Source organism: Melanostigma gelatinosum, assembly GCF_949748355.1.
Source record: "Melanostigma gelatinosum genome assembly, chromosome: 15".
NCBI lineage: Eukaryota > Metazoa > Chordata > Actinopteri > Perciformes > Zoarcidae > Melanostigma > Melanostigma gelatinosum.
In genome coordinates, this window is record NC_136648.1 from 10,948,403 (window position 1) to 10,972,930 (window position 24,528).

At 41.8% G+C, this 24,528-nt stretch overlaps 4 protein-coding genes across 4 annotated transcripts in view; all 4 read right to left on the bottom strand.

Annotated features, from left to right (window-relative positions):
* LOC306789331 (3',5'-cyclic-AMP phosphodiesterase 4B-like) overlaps positions 1-4,838 on the bottom strand; it is a 44,714-nt gene extending 39,876 nt beyond the window's left edge. Inside the window, exons 1-2 of the mRNA XM_079285232.1 lie at positions 4,743-4,838; positions 1,652-1,720 (exon numbers count right to left, since the gene is read on the bottom strand). The gene's annotated coding sequence lies outside the window, so the exon portion shown is untranslated. The remainder of the gene's footprint in view (positions 1-1,651; positions 1,721-4,742) is intronic.
* A 2,675-nt stretch (positions 4,839-7,513) lies between these two features.
* On the bottom strand, positions 7,514-10,773 carry LOC306789334 (leptin receptor gene-related protein). The gene is made up of 4 exons (XM_079285235.1): positions 10,634-10,773; positions 10,145-10,220; positions 9,217-9,403; positions 7,514-9,038 (listed from the first exon to the last, which is right to left on the bottom strand). Exons 1-4 carry the CDS (start codon positions 10,647-10,649, stop codon positions 8,922-8,924), a joined length of 396 nt encoding a protein of 131 aa, XP_079141361.1. The 5' UTR covers positions 10,650-10,773; the 3' UTR covers positions 7,514-8,921.
* Positions 10,774-12,700: 1,927 nt separating this feature from the next.
* Positions 12,701-18,866, bottom strand: LOC306789332 (phosphoglucomutase-1-like). Its single transcript, XM_079285233.1, has 11 exons — positions 18,522-18,866; positions 17,398-17,560; positions 16,961-17,107; positions 16,616-16,741; positions 15,701-15,891; positions 15,458-15,612; positions 15,143-15,258; positions 14,866-15,001; positions 14,198-14,381; positions 13,928-14,056; positions 12,701-13,012 (listed from the first exon to the last, which is right to left on the bottom strand). Exons 1-11 carry the CDS (start codon positions 18,777-18,779, stop codon positions 12,923-12,925), a joined length of 1,695 nt encoding a protein of 564 aa, XP_079141359.1. The 5' UTR covers positions 18,780-18,866; the 3' UTR covers positions 12,701-12,922.
* A 1,906-nt stretch (positions 18,867-20,772) lies between these two features.
* LOC306789787 (angiopoietin-related protein 3-like) lies at positions 20,773-24,207 on the bottom strand (the record flags this gene model as incomplete). The annotated part of the gene is made up of 7 exons (XM_079285857.1): positions 20,773-20,993; positions 21,095-21,367; positions 21,552-21,647; positions 22,031-22,144; positions 22,385-22,505; positions 23,151-23,261; positions 23,701-24,207. 7 exons carry the CDS (start codon positions 24,205-24,207, stop codon positions 20,773-20,775), a joined length of 1,443 nt encoding a protein of 480 aa, XP_079141983.1.
* Positions 24,208-24,528: the final 321 nt, after the last annotated feature.

A 24,528-nucleotide genomic window follows, 5' to 3' on the forward strand; every position in this document is an offset into this window, starting at 1 on the left:
TGTTGTGTAATAATTATTTGTTAATACACAAATTGGTTTACTTACATGTCGTGCTGTTCAACTGCGATATGTCAGAGTCCTATCAAACCATTTAAAAGATGAAAGAAATGAGAAATAATTGGTGGGCCAGGACACATGGCAACTGTGACTGTGGATGAATCACTTGATTGGAGTTTGAACAGCCCAATAATTATGAGGGCGTTAAACACCCACACACACATAAACTAATTACCCAAACGTATTCAAATCACCCAGTTCAACTTCCATTGGAGGTATCGTGATTGAAGCACTGTCTGTGTCAGCACTTCATCAGTTATCCATTCACAAACCTTGCCATTGCCAGCTACAATGATTAAAGCTTTTGGGGTGAATTATAACAAATGACTTGGAGAGTAAGGAGGTAACAGAAGGCTTGGCAGAGTTGGCAGGATTCGGGGCACAGAGGGGGCCTTTGGTGAGTGTCACCAGTTGGCACCCTCCATGTCAACATGGCTGTAAATCCCTCAGATGACAGCCGCGACAGAAACGAATCAGTGTGCTGCTTTGACCTGTGCTCCTTTGAGACACTCTGAGGTTGAAGTGAATCAATCAGTAGATCTGTATTACATATCAGGGCTGCAAGGGCATGCTCCCAATCACATTCATACATATATGCCGGCTTAAAGTGGTTCGTAACAAACTAATTTAATAAATCTCATTGGAAAGTCATACATAATTTCATTTTTTCATGTGCCGCAGCCTGGCATTCCTTCCAGTAATCTCAATCAACTCAATCAACGAATCAGAAAGTAATGTCGCCCCACAGTTATTTTCCCCTGTTGCACCACTACACCCGATCTTTCTGAGAAGCCCCCGTTGGAAGCGAGACGAAAGCCGAGACGTGAGATTCGCCCACCGAAGCGAATTAGTGGAATCTGCCTGAAGCGAAACAGACAGACTGGGAGCCTTGATCAATCCCTGTAGATGCTGTTAATAAGTTCAAGCCACGTATACAGCGGCATATACAAGAGTGATTTAAACAGCTGTCTATGCAGAGTACTCGACTAAACCTGACACAAATAGATTTGAAGCGTGAAAAAACCTGAGGGGTCTCTGAGAGAGTAATGGTGGTTCTAAGGGTGGGTGGGCAGTGCCCCTATAATATTAATCCTGGACCCCCTTCACCCTACATTTACACCACGAGAGAGGAAATTGTAATTATTCATGGCCAGTGTAAATAACGCATGAATAAAACGTATGCTAACATGGAATGAGTACTCTTGTGTTTATTGTTATACATCTATTGATGGTCTTCTGGAGAACCAAACCTACCGGGGGTGGTATGTGACAGTTATACATTTGGTACTCCCAAATCTAAGTATCTGTTCCGTGGGACACACGAGTGGCGGACGTCAAAAACTATTTCTTTGTGGATTGCGGTACAAATGTTACAAATGCGAGAAAGGATCATCTTTAATACAGACTAACCTAATGTGCTGCAGGCTTAGTGTTGTTTAATTCAACCAATATCTCCATAGCACATATAAATAAATGAATAAAAAGAACATGTTCTGCTTGAAAACCAATGAATAAATCTTTCACACCACTTACTTTTTAAGCTGGAAGCCTTTTTCACCATATTCCCACCCAGACACGAATAAAATGTACTCACAGCTGAACCTCTTCTCCTTGAACCAGTGTTGAGAGGATGGGCGGGAATTCACGTCAGCAGACTGTCGACCTGAAAGACGAATAATGTATGGATTACACATATCACAGCAAAAAAACAGCCAATAACATCGGCCAGCAGAAATGTGACTGATCAGCAACAAGGACTCCTGACAATATCACAAAAGGGGGAAACATATTTCCCTCTGACAAGCATAGAAGGGACTCATGGATGTATTTACACATGATTTCACAACAGTAAATAAATGAATATAATAACTATTGACAAGTCAGAGTTGAAGGAAAAGTGTGGAGCTCTAACAGTGGAAGCACTGAGACGTGTAAATGCATGACTGTTATTACAATCACAGTTCAGATAACCAGTCAGTGCATACACACGCACATGGACACACAACGCTTTCTGTATTCACAATCAGCTGTTGTTTTGGGGTTGGTTTTTTTTATAAAAAACACAGTTCCCACGATGACAAACACTCGCCCAGTCTGCAAACCTAACTGCTGCGCGCAGACACGCAGACATGTATTCATCATCTGGAAGCGGAACATCAGTGTTCAGCAACAGAAAATGCTCTGTAACACCAGTACAGCCACCAACAAGCCAGTAAAGTGAGCCATCAGTCTGGTAGCCAAAGCCCTTTGGACAAGAAGCTGGATGCATGTACTCTGTTGTTTCAGCGCTGACTGAGAATAACAGGACAGCGGCGAGCTGAGTTCACGCACCACATGTCCGGGGCACGACAGAAATGCTGTGAACTGGGCTAAAAAGGAAGCGCACCTCTGAAATCTCTTCCTACAATGTAACAGGATAGTATGTCACACAAGAGAAATGTTACGACAGCTAAGAGCTCGTATGTGATGGCAAACTGATTCACAGCTCCAGAAAAATATATTTGTAAAAGAAAAACAAAACTCTAAGTTTTTTTATTCTTACGTTTTGAGATTTAAATCGAGCTTATTGTGAAAACAGATCTGTGCACATCTTACCCGATGTTCAGGCACCAGTAGAGTTGGAATGTGTCATGGTAATTTTTTGATGTAGTATATATTTCTACTCAGTGTATTGTGTTCATGCATAAGTCATTTTGCTCTGAACTTTGTTGAACTTCACCGTGTCTCTGTTGTGCAGAAGAAGAGTTCTCCCTCTCTGTTCACAAAGATAAATAACTGTGTTGTATGAGAATGTATGAGAACCACCAAGGCCTCTGGGCCGCTTGCTTTGGTTGCTGACCGTTTGTTTTTGAATGTTGTTCCTATCAGTCTGAGACCAAAAGTCTGAGACTGAAATGTCTGTAACATTGGCCATCGGCCCCCACCTTTTGCTCATTCTGTGTAAAGAAAGCGTGTTCATTTTTTTCGAGGTTCTTCCTCACTGAGACTGTACTCATTCTGTTGTGATGATTGAACCTTCTCTGCGCAGAGAATAAATACGTAAAAGACAACCTGGTTTTTGGTATTTTGTATTTCAGCATGAAAAGACTCACGCAATGCGGGTAAAAGAATTTCTCCCATTACAAATGTTATTGTGGCAGCTGAGACATTCGTAAGGCGATGTCCATGAAAACAGGCAGAGATGAACTGCTGTGGTGTGACCAGCATTCATAATCCCTGATTACTAACCTCAGTGAAGAAGCTTCATGGGTCTGCTGTACTTAATTATGCTGCCCACAAACCCACGCATACATGAAACATTTTAAGACGTTAAACTGAATAATGAATCAGGTTTGAATGTTAAACGTGCGACACTGGAAAACGAACGTGTTCATGTTCATGAACACATTATCAGGGAATATGTTTCAACTGCACTGACAATACCTCACACGTGATTGTGAATTCTACATTTAGACTTCGAAGACAACTACTAACTACACATGCCAATCCCCAGTTATTTCAGCTGGATTGATACTTTTGCGTGCACATATTTCCGTGTTCATTTCACGTTGTAAAAACCACGATGCAGCAAGCAAGGACGACAGTGTTACGACAGTGGAACACTTTGGTTTTATCCTTACATTATCTCAGTCGATAAACCTTGCTGTAGACACCAAATGACTTATTGTGGTAGCTTTAATATACATTTTAAAAGGTTAAGCACAACCAATCGCCACCATGTAGAAGACGAATATCAAACTGTTACAATCACCCACAGTCTCCCCTCTAACACGGCCTATGAAAAGGTCTCTATTGAGTCTCTATATTGAGACAAGTCAGTCACATTAAGTCCCAGCAGCGATATGATGTTGATTTCTACTCGGGTGAAATAAAGGGCCTAACTGGTGCCATTTATTTTCTGGATGTCGATGGTGGACCTCATGTAACTCAGACTTCTTTGCCAAATGGACAGTGATTGATTGTAGAATGGACTATACAACACTTGGTTGAGTGACCACTCCAGCAACCCCTCCAATGTCTCCACTTACACAAAATATTCACTCCCCCCCCCCCCCCCCCCCACCGAAACCTTAATTGTCCCGAACTCAAACACATTTCAAACTCAAATCAATAACACCCTCTCTCCCTCAATCGTGTGTGAGAACACTACGTGGGAAAGGCGTTTACCTCGTCTGACCTCATCATCATCCAAACATTTGTGCAGGCTATAGTTTCCAGAGTCGCGAGCCCTTCGTTTAGAGATGTGTTTCAAAGTACACACACACCGAGTGGAACTGAACGAGTCAGCTGAGAAAAGGAGGAGAGATGCCCACAAAGCAAAGTCCTGAGATGAAGCCTACGTACAGACGATAAGCCTACGTGATATGACTGAATCAAAAGACCTTTCAGTGCAACTCAACATATTTGAGTGCCTCACGTTTCCTCGAATATAGCTTCTGTGCAGCTCGAATGACGGAAACATGCCACCTGAGCATCGTAAAACATATTGTTTTGCAAACCTTGGGAGCAACAACATTCCCTTAGTATAATTGACTTTCGATGGATTTATGCTGTTGATCCACCAAAGTATTACCCGATGAGGTCAATAAACAGCTGTACAAAAATAAACATGTACTCCCCTTTTTCGCTCGGAGGCTCATTGAGCCATATGTCTTTCTCACAGGACGGTTCACATGCGGACTTACCGTGGGGATTATCTCCTGTCCCACGCGCTGGTGTGGTTGTGGTAAACCGTTGTCTCCCGTTTCTCTGCCGCGCTTCTGAATCACGCGCCCCTTTTTATCAGGTTCCATTTCTGCCATTCGCGCTCGTTCCCATACCCGACCCCGAGAGCGCATCGATTGGCTTTGACACTGACGACGCAAATCCTTCCGTTTACCAATGGCTGCCAGTGCGTAGCCCTCCCCGCCTTCCCCACTACTGCCCTGCGTCCATTTGAATCCCTGCCAGCTGAGAGCATTGTGTGGATGGGTCTGCTTCACCAGTTTAATGGAGCTACAACCCACTCACACACACGCACACTCCACAACCCTCCGGCTCTCCGTCGTGTATTGACTCCCTGATGCGTTTTAGTTGATTGTCTCCCCAAATAGTTATCCACATCGCCGATGACTTAGTGAGATAAACTGCTGTAGGCACTTCATGTATCTCATTAGAGAGCACAGTGTTCCAGAGGGAAGTTGCAATAAAATGTGAACATTAAAACCAAGAGAAAAATAATTATCAGAAGTTTTAAATTTGTAGCCTATTGTAAATGCCATCGTATATTACATAGCATGCATCTATAGCTATCTATGTCATATATCTGTCTGTTTGTTTGTGTAGTGTAATAGACTTATATTACAGTATCACACAACTATATAATGTGCCGTGTGGCATTGGGTTGTGTGTTGTGTTCAAGACCATTGCAGTCTTTTGGAGTGATCTTGATGCCTTTGCTGTTGCCAAGCAACAGCTGTCGTGGAACAGAGATGAATGGGTGTCCCAGCTAACAGCTGTAGCTGTTGTGCTAGCAGCAACTAGCCAAGCCAGTTAGCCGTAAATACTATTCAGAGCTACGAGCTACGAGCAACAACAGTTATTGCCTCGTTGCTTTTAGATTCTAATGAGAAGACACGCTGCTTCGTTTTACTTCTTCTGTTTGGTAGCCTTGAGAGACCTTAATCTGTAATGTAAGTATGTCTGCATGAAAAGATGTACGAAGATATATTATATTCGCTAATGCTAATCGCGGTTAGCATTTCCCCATTGGCGGTAATGTTAAAATGAACTTAGAAGCTAGCGAGTCGGACATGTTATGATGTTCAGAGAAGAAGACAACTTTAGTACTGTTAAAAGCATCTTGCCGTTCAACGGGACACCTGCGGCTTATAGACCCGTGCGGCTTATCTATGGAAAAAAATCCTTTTTCTTTTAAAAATCATCAGGTGCGGCCTATATGCTGGTGCGCTCTATAGTCCGGAAAGTACGGTACTTACTTCTTTAAACACTTTTCTTATCGAAGTAACTGAGCCACGGTTGATCAATAACTAGCTTTTCCTTTTGAAATATGTCGACGGCCACCTTGATCCACATCCAACATGAGGTCTCTCTTGCTCTGATGGACCGCAAAAAAATGATCGTGAAATTCACATCAGTTAACTGGCAGCAATTGACGAGGAACCTACTCTTATTGTATTTAAAAAAAAAAAAGTAACAAACAGTACTTTCCAAATAGTGCATTTCCGCTTAAAGTAGGAGTATTACTGCAAAAAACACAAGTAATTTCCATGGGAAACATGTGTCAGGCCTCATGAGGCTCCCAAAGGGCCAAGAGTGATCAGAACAATCCACACCAGTCATGGCTCACAATCATAGCTTGTAGGGGTGGAGTTTTAGGGTTTCACATACTGTATAAGAACCTTCAATACCTGGCATATTGGGGCCGGGATATGGTCCAGTGCAACCCACACGTGGTTCCCAATCACGTTTTTGGGTATTGAGATTTCCTGTCTACTACAGCCTTTACTATTTTCTTTGATATGTCCTTTACTGTGATTTTCACAGTAACAGTCTTCTACTGTGAAACAGCATGCTCTCACCTCCAGAGAACATTTTATCCTGTAATCTTCGATATGTCAACTAATTTCTTAAACTTTATACAACCAAGCATTTACACATTATCTATTGCACACATACACACTTTTACAAATCTTCTTCTTAAGTGCTTTTCGCACAGCAGCACTGATACAGAGCTAACCTCTCTGTGGGATGTTAGTCCGTACGCTCTTTATCTTCCCCTTGTGGAATGCAATCACTGGAAGGCGACAACACAGATGGTTGTCAGAGAAATAATCATTCATTTGCAGAGAGCGGTGAGGAAATGCACTCGGCTTAACAGGCAAATTAGTGAGGCAGCTGCATTCCTGACACACGCCAACAACGAATGAGCGACTCAAGCTGCATGCAGCTGCACGGTTGTTTTCTATCACATCCTATTGAACCCTGAATATAGAATGCTGGCTTCTATCAGTCTTTTTCTATGCAGCTTACTCACAACAGCAATGTTGTGAATCACGTATTCAATATTAATGTTTTGGTGTTTTGGAAAGATCAAAACAGACTGGGAGGCAGACAGATGTTCCTCAGTGAAAACAATGCACTGTTAGGCAAAACATGGAGCTGTTTTGCACGCCGCTTATTGAATATTGCAAAATGTCTAAATGATTTAGCAGATGCTCACACCTGAAGTTCAGGCCTGTGTATGCTCGCAGTCTGGCCAGACAGAATTGATCCGAACACACACCTCTCCTTCTTTCACAGTCTGAGTCTCGTGGGAGGCCATGACAGAGGTTTTTGCTGCTGTGCCAGACGGTCCACATATATCCATCGCGACCACCCAGACAAGCTTTACATAAGTCAGATCTCCAGCCACTTCACACACCAGCAATAAACAGCAAGACAGAGATTGTTTCATTATACAGGGCATTTTAATCAATGTTAGAAAACAAAATATAACCAGGAGCTTATAAAATAACCTTTGAGAACTCTTCAGAACTCGTTAGTGTGAGTATGGGAGTCACAATAGAAAGCTTTCTTTACATGTCAGTTCTGAGACACACAGTATAATATTTCCCTTGAAAAGCAGTTAAGGAATTGGGAAATCAGAAATTATACTGGACACTAAGTGGGATTTTCTGTGATAGTCAAGTGGGCTAATCATATACAAACTTCAGAACCTCATTAAAAGTCAGTTACTGGCAATGATGACATAGAACATGATTGTGTTATATTGATTTTACAACTACAAACGTCAATGGCCCCTGATGAGGAAACCCAAAAATCCAACTCAAAATCAAATCACAGTGATTTCTCTATTAATCTAAATATACACTGGACGACAGGCACTTGCAGGTAAAGCCCTCTCCTTTTGGGAAAAAAACACGTGGCCTAAAAACATGTTTTTCCCATATTTACTATTCAACATGTAAGAAATATTCACCAATTAACATCATGCTCTTAGTGGCTCAATTGTATGAATTTCTTTGTCATCTGCAGGAGTATAAAATGGATATGGGTGCTTCTTCAGGCCTGTTCACACAATAATTGAATATAGAATCTTAGATGTATGATCAGCGCTATCAGATCAAAATCCACAGTTCGAGGGTGAATATGTTCCATTTTTTGGACTCAAAATGATCTTTGGTGAGAATGTAAACAATTGCACCAGAACAAAAAGTAAGGCTTTGCAGTCTTGTCGCAAAATGAAAACAAACAAAAACAAACACACACACACACAATCTCCATACAAATATATCTTTTACCTGATAAGGAGTCCTACAACTACTTAGCTGGGATTAAGATAACTTGCCCTGCCTTCACACTTTAAACAGCAGACAGTGCTGATAATAAGCAAAGCATAATTCAGTAAAGCCAATCCTGCCATGAGCAATGAGGACAGATAGTGCATTGAGCATCGCAGTGTACATTACAACAGAGTTACTCTTTAGGATCCCAATATGATATTGATTAACTGAAGCATAATGAAATAGCAGGCAGCTGCAATAAGCAGGGGGATTTGGGGGTTGGAATGAAGGCGAGACAAGCTAAAATATATGGGTGAAGGTGGATGGGCATCAGTGTCTCTCTGGTACTAGACATAAGGCACATTAATGGGATACATATTGTTGTCTCCAACCCTGACACCCTTTAATATAAAAATTGGCCTGAAAACATGCCCAGTAAAGTTGACATTTTTTGCAGCATACATTGTACATGAGCATCATCCCCTACGACACGTACTCCCCTCAGTCTGCCATCTAGCCACCTACCCACCCATCCATCGATCAATCTGTCCGTCTGTCCGTCCACCGTCTGAAGGCGCTCTACCACTGCTCCCAGCTGAAGTCGTCCCCACCTCCAAACACGACAAAAAAACCAAGGATGGTGAGGAAGATGACAGCGTTTCCTGTCATTACCAGACCACAGGCACCCCACTGGATCTGTTGGAGGAAAATATTCATCCTTAATCAGTCCAAAAATTCAATCTATAGGTTTTTCACAATGCTCTGCTGGCACAGTGTACATCTCTCAAGACAAAATGCATTTGAAATATACCAACAATTGATGTGGTGCACACAACACTGACATATCTAGGGCGGCTGTAAAGAGAGAACTTACTGTGGTATTGCGGGCGAGCACAATGGGAAGCCCAAAAGATGATACCACGATGCCAGTTGTTAAGAAGTAAGCCAGCTCTCTGCATGCATTGCTGGAGGAGTCAGTGTCATCACTGAGGCGTCTGGATATGAAGGTCGGGATGGGGCTTAATATGTAGAACATCAGGACAAACAGCGGCCAGTATACCCTAAAGAATCAGATGTGGAACAGTTAAAAACATGGTCTACATTTTATGATACACGATGGCATGAGTTTGCAGTTGCAGCAAATTCAAGAAAAAAAAATATTGTGCCAAAACAAATCACAACACAACCACACACACAACAGAATGAAATATTTTAAAGGGGCATTGCGAAAATGAAGCCCAGTTTACCTGTTTTGAGAAGTATTACTCTGCTTGTAAAAACGATTGTATAATGTCTTCTGTGACTAAGTCGGACAAATAGCCCTAATGACATCAGAGTTATCTCAGCTTGGCCTTGAGGTTTAAAATCCTTTAACAGAAAGCCTGCATGACAAACTGAGTATGGGGCTTTAAAGGAGTGGGCATTTAGAGGGCAGGGGGCTCTAATGAAATACGCTATTGAGATTCATAATGGCAATTGTAGGATTCAGCATGACTGGAGCTTGATCCATACAAGGGACTACATTTCTCATTCTCTGCAGCATTGATTTTAACCACTCTTTTTTAAATGTCCCTCAACTTAATGTAAGTGCAATATTCAACTGCTGGAGCACCACTTGTAACAGCCAGACAGGGCATTTCTGAGAGTTTTGTTGTTTTTGTTAACTGCCGTTTTGCACATCTCTCTGATTAACTGCCTCTTCACCGTTTTAACAATCCATTTAAGCCTCAATATTGCATGTTAACTTAACCAAGGTATATGTGATACAATCACATAGAAACCTAATAAAACAAAGAACCTACCCGTACTGTTCCAGTGCACAGCCCAGAAGAAGAAACGTAAGTCCAATGGCACCACTGAAGGACAAACCAACCAGCGCTGAAACGAGAGAAACAGCCTATTCGCGTTACATTACATTACACACGCTTAACTGCGGTGTCAAATGTTGCAGTAAGATACAAAACAGAAATCAGCTGACGTCACGTTATGCTTGTAACACTTGCTGTGGAATCAGTTTGTATGCCAAGTTAACTTTTGAGATACATTGGCTGTGAATAAATAATAACTTCAAACAGGTTGACAACTTAATAACGGAACTAACATGGTAGCTTGTAACAATACCTAATATCCTTCAGCGGTGTTGTATTGATAGCTTTCGAAACGAGAGAGCAACATTGATGCAAAAACATACACAACTATGCTAACAAAGTATTTGAAGCATCAACGTCATCGTAACTAAACGAACGTAAATCTCAGCTGTCGACTGACTCATAACGCCTAGAATACAATACCTTTAATTCCGGCCATTGCGATAAATGTGTGAAACTTTCAGTTTGACTTTTGATCTCCTTCTTTGTGTTTTGTTTATGTGCTCAGGCTCTCCTTTTCTTTCTTGGTAGACGAACTTCCTGCTTCCTCCATGGGGTTTTCCTTCTTTGTCAGGTGACTGTCTTAAAGCGACAGTAGCAGTCAGCCCAAGATTTAATTAAACAGCATTGCCAACCGCGTGCTGAACATGCAGACACACCTGAACACCACCAGGTGCTGCCGACTCCTCGTCTACCATCATTAGCCGCTTGCAGGCACATTAATTAAAAGTTCTTGTCAATCAAATATAGTTTTCTCCCATGGTTGTTGCAATCCATTGTGATGAGGAGCAGGGCACCATGCAGCACTGTGCGTGGGGGCTTGATTAACACCCACGTGATATCTGTGGTGTAAATGTTACTTCCTGTACTTAATGTACATTTCTGAGGAACTTGTACTTTACTTCAGTATTTCTGTTGTGTCCTTTTTTTTAAAATACATCTACATTTCTTATGGGAATACACTTTACTATCTGTCTGTAAATATCTGACAGCTCTACTCAGACAAATTACATACCGCATTCAAATTAGCACACAGACCATATGGCTGTATAAGATGTAAACGTGTCATGCAGCAAACTGCAAGCAAGCATCCTGTAAGTGTAGCGATCCTGGCTGCCTGCCAAACGTAAACATATGAACACAAACTCTCGTGAACCATACATGACAGAAGACGGATCCTTTCGAGCCATAATAACGATAATAATCTCAGATATAGATGTTATTTGGACACATTTGATTTGGCTTCTATGATGTAAAGATATTTTGATCTGTGTTGGCGACAATGTTTATTTTTTTTCCCTGGTCACAAAAGTCGAAAGTCCGTCACCATTGTGTTACATTATCTGAGATTCAATTTGCAATTTTGTTTTTCGTTTGTATTTATGGTGATATAACTATTTATTCTATCATGTTACATTGCCGTCATACATCTTCTGATTGCCCAGTTTGTCCTGAATCAAAGAGATGTGTATACCATGATTTAGCATTTTGGGTCAAGAGGTTATGCATTATTACAATTTACAAGTTTTTTTTTTCTTCACAAAGTGGTGCATTCTCAAAAATGGCCTCAGATGAACCAGAGCTAAACTCAGCGTGTCTCCCTCTTGTTGGGCTTCAGGTTCACTGTAATATGGAGATGAAACCAGGAGAAAGGTATACTTCAAAGGGCATTTGTGATCACAGAGCTGGACCAGATGTTAGCGGACTGATGCTGCTGCTCTCCAGATGGATATCATGTCGACACCAGAGCTGAAACGTCTCTTTTAAAATGTTTCCTAAGACAGCTTAAATGTCTCCACCAGAAAAGAAGTTTAAGATATATTATTATTAAGATAACGGTAACTATAAACTATACTCCACAAGGGATTGAAAGGTACCCCTGTTTACATCTCATACCTCAATATTGTAATGCTTTGCTGGTGTTCTTTGTAATTATGGAAAGATGTGTTTGTGTCAATGTTTGAGCGAGCACACTTGTCACTCATCCTCCAACACCACACACTTGACTGCAATTTCAGGGTGTTATTTGCTAATAAATTCCTAATTCCTAATTTCCCTGACTGAAAAGGAGTACAGATGATCCAAATAATAATTTCAGGCTTCATGACATGAGCCAGTTCTTTAATTTGGAAATGAACACTGGGAGCATGTAGAAATGTTATTCATGTGAGAAACTTTACTTTCTTATTTTCTTCTAAACCAACCTCCCACAAGTCTTCAGTACTTTACTACTCTGCACAAAACCATGAAGCTCATATCCTGAGTGTGCACAGCCAGACAAATGTGAGACAATGCAGTGTTATAACAGAGTTTCACAAAGGAAGTGAAACCGCAGTCAGGGACTCATTCTGTGTTTAATTATGTCACGAGAATCTGGTTTTGATCACGAAGAATACGGCTGGTTTTGAAATCCTGCTGCTTCTTGCCAGTGATTTATTGAATTGAATTACAATTATTTTTAAAATGACAGATAACCCAAGAGAAATTGAAATATATTTGTATCTGTAAGACACAAAGATCACAAATGGCCCAAAAATAAAAAGCAGTTTAATGTAGAACAGAGAAAAACACTGAATATATTTTTGCCTAAAATGCAAACTGCTTCATGTTGTGCAGCTACACTTGGAGTTAAAGCTCAGCTTATACAAAAATCTGGAAAGAACAACAAAGAGGGCATTAGCTTAGCAATGATGGAGAAACAAATGGGAGGAATCATGTGATGACTGATGGGCCACTTCGACCCGTCCTGTGATGGACCTGGGAAATCTTCAGTGCGATGGTTGCCAGGGGTGCCAGCATCAGCTGTCCCAAACAAGAATGATATGGTCAGAGACACATGCACCTGGCTGCCATATGCCACTGATGCATTTCCTCATACATATTTAACAATAAGCAGGACAGAGTTGCAGATGTTACTTTAAAAGCATAGCTTTGAAAGATACCAAGCACTCCACACTGGAAGAAGTTGAACTACAGGAAAGCTACCCAAGGGAGAAATCTAGTTAACTAGAGCAACCAAAATGAGCAAATTGAGAAGATGATATGAAATGATCAGATAATATAAAACAAAAAGTCACATGCCAGAAAAGAAAATGCTGGTTTATTGTATTTGTGTGCCCACTTGATAACACGTCACACATAAACCAAAAAAATACAATACAGTATTTAACTTGCACCGTTTTAGACTGTTTGACCAACTCTAAAAAAAAATAGGACCGTTGTCTTACTAGTTTTGTAACATCTGACTTGTACAATCTTAGCAACTAAAAGAGTCTTCAACTTGCTGAAGAGGATGATGCTGTCTCTATGTCAACAACGAGCAATGCCCGCCCTTTTACAGATGTAGGTAAACACACAAAGGTGAAAGGTCAAGTGTGTGGCGGCGGTGGCACACAAGTTTGTCTTTAAAGCTTTCTGCAAATTCCACAAATTCATTGAAAGAAAAGGGGGGGGGGGTGCTGGTCAAAGGGGGTTCAATTGCAGTAAATAAAATAAAATAACCTCCTTTCCTAAACTGGCAAACTGTCTGCTTTGCACATTTGTCTGTTGGCCATTTGGGAGTGTATGGTCTGATATGTGAGCGTATGCCTCTCCTGTTCCTCTCAACCACATATCACTTCACCTCATATGTTTCATGCAAATCATAAGACTTTTTAGTGTTGTGGACTATTTGGCCAAATTAGTCCTGAAATAATTTTGAATGAGATTTTGTTTTACCTGTGCGTCTTTTAAGATTTGCTCCTTCTCATAGCTGTCTATGTAGATTCGAACTGTCGCCACATCACAACCTGTCCCACTGAGTCTGTAGATGATTCGAGAACCATCGGAGAAGATTATCCGCAGACCCTGCAGTGAAAACAGCCCGGTAAAGACATGTGGAACTTTTAGGATGGGCAGGCACAGCTGAGTCGCTCCAGTGCCAAGTGACCACTGGTTACATCCAGTAACTGTCTACACTGTCATTATAGGACCCAGTGTGTCGTGTACCTGGTTCCTGGATATGGTGCTGTCGACCGGGTCTGTGTACTCAAAGTTGTCCGCTTTTTCCACTTGGTAGATTTTGTCTTCCACAGCAAATCTCTGCTTCACAAAGGACTTGTCCACGATCATAATCTCCAAATCCTCCATCATCTCACAGGCTGCATCTATGTCTACGTTCTCATAGTCATATCTGGTCAAAAGACAACATCTACTATTAAAAGAATAAGTGCTCTATTGTGGCACGTTTGTGTTGTGTTATTTTGATGAAGGGAGTGAAGACAGTCCAACATTTTAGAGTAAATTGAATACAATGGGCAGATATCATCAGTCTGCTCATAATGTATCTGGTCACAGTATATGTCCACATCGGCAAATTAAGAATTTAGGAGAGTGCTGACAGCATCATGTCGCATTGTCATTTACTAACTACGAGACAGTTCAGGCCTTGAAAGAATATGTAATGGTATCCATGTTCCACTAGATGTCAGTCATGTTATGTATGTATCTTCTTAACATGTATCTGTATGATCAGTCCACCTTCCATCTATATCAACTCAACAATGTACATTATGTCCACTTAGACATGTCCTGGTTCGCTGTGTGTTTTGGTGGCTTCGATGGAGTACAACTCGGCATGCACACAAACAAAGATCACAAATGTGTCGACATCCCACCTGGTAAAGTAGTTCCTTCCGTATTTTAGCCAATGGTCCTTCAGGATATCCTCCACACTCTGCTTTCTAGTGGCCAGGATGGACAGCCATGCCAGCACGGCCCAAAGCCCATCCTTCTCACGAATATGGTCTCCACCTGAAAGAGGATATGTGATTAGGTTCACCATGCACAGAAAAGAAAAGCATGATAATTCAACTAGAGTCCCCCCCCCCCCCCCCCACACACTAAGTTAATTAAAATAGTTTGATCTAATAACTTGCTGAAGAGATACAGTACCTGTACCAAAGCTTTCTTCCCCACACAAAGACAGTCGGCCTGCGTCCATTAGGTTCCCAAAGAATTTCCACCCAGTGGGAGTTTCATATAACTCTATTTTTGTTGCCTTGGCTACTCTGCAGGAAATACATTGAAAGAGTACAGTGAACCTTTCAAGCAGCAAAAAAACGACCATTGTTATTATTAATGTCACATTTGCATGTTAAATGCAATGATTTGATCTTATTAAAATCAATTTGTGCCAATTGTAAGTTGTAAATCCCTGTGTCATTGGTTGTGGCGGTGATGTGAAACCGAGCCAGGCTGTGTTTTTACCTGTCTAAGGCTGCACTTGTGGGCATGCTGCGGGCGAAGCCTCTCACCCCTGTATGTTGGAAGTAAGGGATGCAGAAGATGTTGTCAGCAATCACAGCCACAGAGTCAGGTGGGGGGACGAAGAAGCCGTGTTTACCAAGGATCATGTTACGGTCCTAGAAAGCCAGACAGACAGGGATGAGAAGGTTCTTTTTATTTTATTTCAGACAATCGAAAGAAAGAGACGAGTAATAGGACACGAACCCCATCACCATCAAATGCTGCACCAAAATCATACTGTCCGTCCCTCATGCTGTCAACCAGATCTGCTGCGCAGGTGAGGTTAGGATCTGGGTGTTGACCCCCAAAGTCCTCCAACGGAACACAGTTGATTGCAGAATTGACAGGGCAGCCGAGCTCCTCGCAGAGTATTCTCCTCACATACGGTCCTACCACTGGTGATGAGAGAAGACCGCTATAAAGACAAGGAACTACTGAAGTAACGTATTGTTTTGCAAGAAGTGGCACCATTGACATTCTAAAACAACAACGAAAACCAATTTTGGGAAATACACCCATTTGCTCTCTCGACAAGAGTTAAATGAGAAGATTGACACCAATTGTACGGTAAATATGACGCTAACGCTGCCACCAGCTGGTTAGCTTAGGTCTGCACAAAGAGAGGAAACAGGGAAACAGCGTGGCTCTGTCTGAAATCTGACTATCATCACAAATAAGTTATAACTTGTTTTGAGACTGAATGAGATGGAGAGAAAGTCAGGGGTCACAAGGATAGAGGTGGGGCTATCATGTCAAAATGATGACCCTATAAATAACTACACTCATGACTTCATGTGAAGGGGTGACGAGGGGGAGGTGGGGACTGTTCGCCCATTAGTTTCAGTTGCAGTGTTTAGGGACGCTCCTAAATAGCATTTAGTAACTTGAGCGTTGTGAATCATTCCAAAGTCAACAGTTCCTATAACCCCATACCACGAGTCCAGAGTTATTTCAAAGCCTACAGCAACACTTGTTTATTCATGTTTTTAAATGATTTATATATCTCTACAAATGTCTTGTCTTTATTTAAATGATTTTGTTCTACTTTGAAGTAAAGGTAATCAACATATTTAAAAGTATCTCGATGAGATTACGTGCGGTTGGTAAATATCCTCTCACCTCCATGCATGGCATCTATTCTTATCTTGATGTGTTCTTCACCAGATAGAAGATCCTTCAGAGCGGCAAAGTCAAAGATGTTCCTCAACAAGTTAGCGTACGATTCCACAGAGTCCACAATCTCCACTGGACACCACAGATGAGAAACACAGTTGAAATGAATGAATTCACATGCCATCATCAACAAGCCATCGTAAACATTACAGTGATCGTCCATTGCAATGAATGGCAAAAATGTGTCACATGACCAATTCAGTGAGTCCGATTTTACAGTCTCATTCATCCACCATCCTTTTTTTTCTCATCTTACCTCCATGCTCTCCTAATTCCAGACTAATGCTTCACCTGTGAATGGTTTGAACTTGTTTTCCAGATCAAACATCTGTTTGCCCAGGGTTGTCAAATCCACATGCAGTCCAGGGCAGATGGCAAACTCCTCAATGGTCCTGCTGATCTGAAAGATCTTGTTTGTGACAGCCTCCTTGGCTGGGCCTGGATGCAGTAGAAAATCTCTGATATTACACGTGATATTTTGTACTGGTGTACTATACACATTCAGTGTAGTGGTGCTAACATTCAGGGTTGTTTTGGGATGTCTGTTGGTAAAACCACGCAGATCTTTCGATCTTTGTCCCAGATTTTACGTCCAGACAATTCTCAAACAACATCTCATTACTGCGTCTGTGCCACATATCTGAATGAGGCCTTGTTAACTTCACTCGTAACACTATTTTTCACTTGGCTGATGACCCTGCATGCCTCCTCCTCTCCAGTTACCATACCTCCATTTGCAGTATTGAACTTAATGCCAAAGTCTCCATCAGGTCCACCAGGGTTGTGGCTGGCAGTGAGGATGATGCCACCGATGGCTTTGTATTTCCTGATTACACAGGAGATGGCAGGTGTGGACATCATCCCGTGGTGTCCAATGATCATACGACCCACCTGAGGAAATGTCACACAGGTGTGTGTGTGTGTGTGTGTGTGAGTTGGTTGGCATGAGTGTGTATCTTAATTTATCTGAGTGGGGGAAGGGAGGGAATAGCACTGAATATCGGGTTTGGTGTGTCATGCTTCTTGCTACAGACTTTCATTTAATGAACGGCAATTATAGCACATCAAGACCGAGATATATGGTGTGTAAGTGTCTTTTTACTCCCTCTAACCATACAGAGAAAGCATCAGAAGCTCAAAGGTTATGTAACTTAAGTCCTAGGACCACAGAGAGCAACTGGTGCTGGCAAGAGAGTAGAAAACAAAACAGGTTGTATGCTTTTTTTATTTGAAGACATCAGCCAGGAGCTGCAGTAACAGCAGCGACTCTGCAGGTTTCATGGTTGAAAGGCAGGTTTCATCCCTTGATTTCTCAGAGTTACATCGTTCTGCTGTTGTATTGTATTACACCGTCTCCTCTCACTGTCTTGTTGACCGTTTGATTTTAGATTAAAAAATAAAAGCTTTTTTAACAATAAAAGTGTGGTAGTTACATTTTAACACAAACACACACACACACACAACCAAAAGCTTTGACAAAAGACGAACTAATCTTATGAATGTAATACAACTATCATGATATAACGTGATATTTTTCTTTTCTAATTGTTGAACATTTATTTTATTTTAACATTTGGATAGAACTGGATAAATATATTGTACCTTAACCTTTTAATTTCGGATCTCTGTCACAATATTATTATTATTAAATGAATTCCTTTGAACACAGCCATGTCTCCAACCAAGGCTGCAAATTGAATTGTGAGACAACAAGAGGATGGTACAACAAATAACAAAGGAATGCTAACAGGTGACCGCTTACACCTACATACAAACACACATTTACCAGCATGCACACAAACAAATGCACCCACACACACACACACACACACACACACACGGTGACACTGACCCCGTTGGCAGCTGCCATCTGCACAATGACCTCAATAGCTGTTCTGTTGAAGAAGCGACCGTCTCCCCCCACCACCACTGTTGATCCCTGTCGGTCCCGTAGGTCAATGGAGGAGAAGATACTCTGGATGAAGTTGTGCAGATAGTTCCTCCTGGACTGGAATACATGGACCTTTTTCCTCAGGCCGCTGGTGCCGGGTCTCTGGTCGGGGTAGGGTGCCGTAGGGACAGTCAACACCTGCAGAAGACTGTTGTCCATTATTTCAAAATGAGAATCCAACCTAAAGCAACAGCAAAGAGAGCTACAACCTGTGTTTAGAGGGAGATCCCCTGTCAGTTGACATGGGGAACCGTAGACAGGGGAAGAATGGCAGGGTATAATCTTGACTCCTCCTGTTATTTCACGAGAAGTACAGGGTTACAGTGGCACTTCTGAAGCCCAAAATAACTTTTCAAGCCAATGTGTGTGTGCAGAGGCAGGGGGAGTAACTGAAGACGCTCCTTCACACATGTGCAGGGAGATCACTGTCAAGGCTGCAGGCCAAGTCACAAAGAAGTGTGTGTGTGTGTGTGTGTGTGTGTGTGTGTGTGTGTGTGTGTGTGTGTGTGTGTGTGTGTGTGTGCGTGTGTGTGTGTGTGTGTGTCTGGATGAAAGTACTGAGGTGTTATGGGAGCTATTTGTCCCTCTGTGAACGGCTGCAGCTGTTCTCAGAGTAACAATGAGCGATGACATCTCTCATTGGCATTGGAGAGGGGATATATACCTCAAAGCCGAGTGTGTGAACGAAGAGTGTGAGAGGAGCAATTAGAGAGTCATTAGAAGCACATGATGAAATTAGATGTGGTTTTAAGAACGTATCTGTTTACAAAACAAACGGAATTTGTCAAATCTAATTATACATGCAAGCACAATCAAATCAGAGTGAAGGGATCTGCATGAGGCAGAACAACACTGCCCTCTAGAGTCTGTTAAGGGCAACAACACAGTACAAACGCGTTCCCAGACCTCCCAGGGCAATACTCTGATAGTTTTAGTACAATAACACAAACATGCATCAGTCTTTTGCATCAAAATAAGAAAAAATCAATAAAAAAAGTTGTCTCGGCCAAATCTCTGTTGACATAAAAAGACAATTCTGTACCAGACCAATCTACAGCCCGTAATAACAAACAGGACATTATAGACGTTTGTCTTGGTCCGTTTGATCAGGAAAAAAGTTCATTATATTTTCAGTTACGGATTATCCAAAACTTATGAATACTAGCATTACATTAAGTCACCTTCCCTTAAAAATGCCTCAGAATGAAGCAGTGTCTGATTGGGATGCCTTGTCACTCATTACAGATGTCAGTGTAAGCAGTTCAACAGATGATTTTCAGATTATTTTATTGAAGCGAAACAACTAATTGATTCATTTGAAAATGTTATCAGTAATTATTTTAATAATCAAATAATTATTTTAGTCATTTTCTTAATCAATAATGGCAACAGTTCTTTACCTGCAGCCTGTCAAAGGTGACTGATTGCTGGTTTATTCTATCTTCTGATTTTGGGGGGTGTTGGGCTGCGAGTCTGAAGCATTTTTTACTATTTTCACAGTTTTAATCCATTTATTAAGAAAATAACCATGAGATGCAATCCTTGGTACATTTACATAACTTTAATATGACAGAGGAGGTAAATCTGGACAGTATTTCACAAGATAACCACTTCAGAGAAGTCCACTGTGTAGCACAACTATGTTTTGCAGACTTTCGTATCCTGTTAATTCTCTCCCGACTCCTTAGATGTATCTTGTGACCCCTTCAAGGACCTCCGCCATGTTGGAAACCACTGCTGTATATTGAGAGTCAATGTGACCCAATATAAGAACTGCTCACATATGGCTGTATGTTTGAATTCCTCCATAACCTTTGACCTCAGAGATACAGTGAGTGAAGATAATATTGTATGCCAACGGCTAACTGTATTTCAGTATTTTTCAGATTTCACAATGCAAGCGTTCAATTACATTAGAGGCTATCATGGTTCAGATAATGCATTCTTTTGGCTTTCTCACAGCACTTATAGTTGTAAAGCTTGTTTTATGTCCTCTGTGACTTAATCTACTGGAACTTGAGATTCGGAAGAAACGTCTTCGTCTCTGCCCAAGGCGTCTCAAACCATCGCTGTCCACATGAAGCATCGCCAGGGCTCTCCTGAAGAGGCCACTGTTAAATGCAGTATTTTCACTGGGAATGCTGGTGCTGGGTCACAGAAAGACACGTGTTTCAGAGGAGGGTGAGGTGAAGGATGGGGTATTGGGGGAAGCCACGGGGTGTACAGAGATCTGGGTAAACTTAAGGGAGTACGACGCTTTTTGGCCCGGCTTCCACTGAATCCCTCTCCTACGATCTGAGCGCCCCTTAGGTCTCATGTGGAAATATCTCCCATTCAGGTTGGTGTCTCCGCAGGCGTTAAACCACCATCCACCTGGAAGATGAGAGGAATGACATGTTGTACAAGTATTCATTAATCCCCCTGTTTGCGTCACACAGGGAGAAACACGTCTCCTACACGTGTACCTGCTGTACCTGTGTAGTTGCGGGCACAGTTGGATTCCTGGTGGTTGTCATTGTCCCTGTCCTTGGTGGAGAACATCATGCCTGTGTGGTTGCTCATGGGGTCCGGCAAATCTCCAGACAGATGCGTGAGGTGAATGGTGTAGTTGCTCTCAGGACCATTGAGCTTGAATCTGTATTCAATGAAGCGCCTGTTGTGCTTCCAGTCTTCCAGCTGGATGTGAAGGACAGAATTGCCCCGAGTGGCTAGAGAGTGGGTGTTTCTGAGACCCAGCCAAAAGTCCCCTGTGAGAGAGACATCAGTGAGCCGTCAGCGCTGACATGATTTATCAAGCACCTTTGAGAAGCTGTTATTACATTTTATAAAATTACAAATGGTATAATAATGATATACACGACGTCATTTAGAATTTGGCAGTCGACAATACATTTTCAAGTTGAGTCTCAAGAAGAGAATAATGTCTCTCACTTTGAAAATCTCCAAACCCATTTTCATACTTCTCCCAGATTTGATCAAAATTCACTGAACCATCGGTCCTTCGCTGGATGACTGTTGCTCCATGATCTAAATTGAAAAAAAGAAAAAGGAATAGAAAAAATGAATGGTTTAATTTAAAGTCTTAAACTTCACAATTAACATCAAATCGTTTAATGTTGATATGTTCATTTGTTAAGCGTAGCTATTTAATGTATTTATATTATGGAATTACTTCTTCTGTATTAGTTTTCATTGTTAGTGGCGAAGTCCGCCATCCCTGCCCTGTATTCAAATTGCCTTTGAATGTATTTGGAATTCACAGCAAACAATTCATGCATTCCTGTAATTTTGTTCTACTGCTGATTTACATTAAGGATTGAAACTTTTTATTTTAGATATATACGATAGACAGTAATTAATACGAATAACAACAATTTAAATTGGATCTTTCTTTTTTTGTGTGACAGTACCTTTGCTCATGTCACAAAAAGCCATGAAGGGCTCCGTTCCGGCAGGTCTGATGGCATAGACACCACTGACTCGCTCCCCTCTGTTGAACAGGTCGCTGCAGTCTGATGGCAGATCTATTTAAAAATGGACACAGACATGATGTCAAACTGCATCAGGAGCAGAGAACTGGGAGTGCACTTGTGACCACACAGTCAACAGTTCGTATCAGCTGCATTGGCAGGAAAACTTTGTGCAGGATAGTGTATTGCTCAGTAAATGCTGAAACTGTGAATGTGCAGGCAGGTAAGAAAATGTATGAAAGTGAAGCAGAAAATCACTCTTAACAGTTCCTCGTGCTTTATTATCACTCTTACTCGTCATGCTGGTGGTGCTGGTAGAGCTTGATGTCAGATAAGGGGTGAGTGTTGGTGCTTCATTGTTGAAGATGTCAGGCATCCTCTCAATGGTCTCTTGTGTCAATGTGTCGACTGTAAGCTGGGACAAATAGTTAGGGAAAGACTTCATTTAGCCGACGTAATCCTCAGACGGACCACCAGGAAATACTGCGGATTAAATAGCAATTCCACACATGCTATACTTTAGGTTGTCAATCTGCAAAAGTTGAAAACGTTTTTGACATATTTCACTGTAACAATATTCATTTTGTGCTTTAAAGACGAATGAAAATGCAAATGTATTGTAACACTTAAAAAAGCGGCGTCCTCCTGATTGTCATTAATGTTGCCAAATGACCCTCTCCTTGAATTATAAAAAATGTAACACCCCCCTCCGTGCGTGGGTCAAACAAACACAGGAGTTTTGTCCAGGACAGCATGTGCCTCTCTGTCCGACCAATCAGTTACATTACACCCGAGTTGCGTATCGCTGGCGTGCTGGAAAACATTTCTTTCAGATACCTTCTTAAGGGTGCAGCTTAAAATATGAATGTGATGCAACTAATGGATCGCAACAATAAAACAAGGAAAGAACGAATGGGTGAGAAAATGAGTGAAAACGTCTGAAAGGTCACCTGCACTCCCAACTATTTGTTTGCTACTAACCCTGAGCAAAAAGAAAAGGTACATAATCCACCCCCTTCTTTGACCCCCTCTTCCGGCCAAACGTTTTTTGAACATTTACCTTTTCCTCCAGAATGGTGATCTTCATCTTCTGGTGGTTAAGCTGGTCACTCTGCTCCCTCACAGCCTTCAGCAGCTCTGTAATGCTCTGCTCCTGGCTGAGGATCACTTCCTGACCAGGGACCATGAAAGAATCATGGAAACTGTTAAGGAATGCTGTTATTTCATTCTTAATATCACAGACAATACTCGGAGTCTGTATTTTAGAAGACATTCAGTAGATTAGGAGAACAATCGTATAACAAAGCATAGTTAAGGAAACACATTGCATACTATACGTTATTAAGAGTTGTCATTAAGTATTGAAAAAGGCATGTTAAAAGCTTGTCTAACATCTCTTTCCAGTAGACATGTAGGAGATTTGTGTTGGCTTCAAAAAAGTTATAATTCCTGCTTGTGAAAGAATAGGCTGCCCAAAGAAAGTTGCCATCTCACCCAGAAGGAGTTTTTAGTGTTGTATCTAAATTATCTTTCAGAGGCATTTCCACCTCAGCAACAAAATAATCCTCAAAAGCAAATAATCCTTTTTTTTTTTACAACAGGTGACTCACCCTGAGGCCACTGATCTCTGCACCTTGTTCGCTTGTCATCAGGCCTTGTGACATGCTGCTCAGCTTCTCCTCCAGCCCTTCCACCTTGTTTTTCAGCCGACTCTTCTCCTGCAGGATGCTGTCCACTTTGGAGCTGATGTTCACAGACAGGCCTTTGATCTCTTCGTTGTTGGCCTTCAGCACCACGGTGGTCTTCTTTAGCTCCGCTTCTTCCTCTTTAATTTCACTGGCAAGCACTGAGAGCTGGTAAAACGAGTGGTCAAAGATGTTCAGCTTCTGGAGGATGTCGTTTATCTGTCCCTTTGTCTTCTGCACAAACTCCCGCAGGCTCTGACCCAGCTGGAGGAGGCCGTTTGCCAGGAGACGCACATCATCGAGAGCGGCAAACCGGGAACGGGTTTCAACCGGGGCCGCGGGCTGGAGGACAGGCTGCTCCTCTTTGCCGCACAGGGCAGGGACACAGGCAGCAGCCACGACCAACAATATGGGAATTAGTGCGATTCTCATGATAATGATTGGGCTGCTTCTCCAGCTGTGTGTCGGTGATGTTACGGGAACAACTGGAAGCCCTCTCCCTCCAGTGTGAGGATCCGGGGCTTTATGTACACTGTCTGGAATCAGGTCAATGATTAACCTGTTCATCTGATCAATATCGGCACGTATGGTGTAGTTTCCTCTTGCTGAGTGGACTGTTGAAAGTTCAACTCAATTCAAATTTCAGTGATTCGTTTTAAGATCATCATCCGTTGGAATGTTGGAACAAAAAAGTAAATTCAGGTTGAATTCACCATTTTTAATCTGCCCGTCACTGCATTCATTTGCACTCTA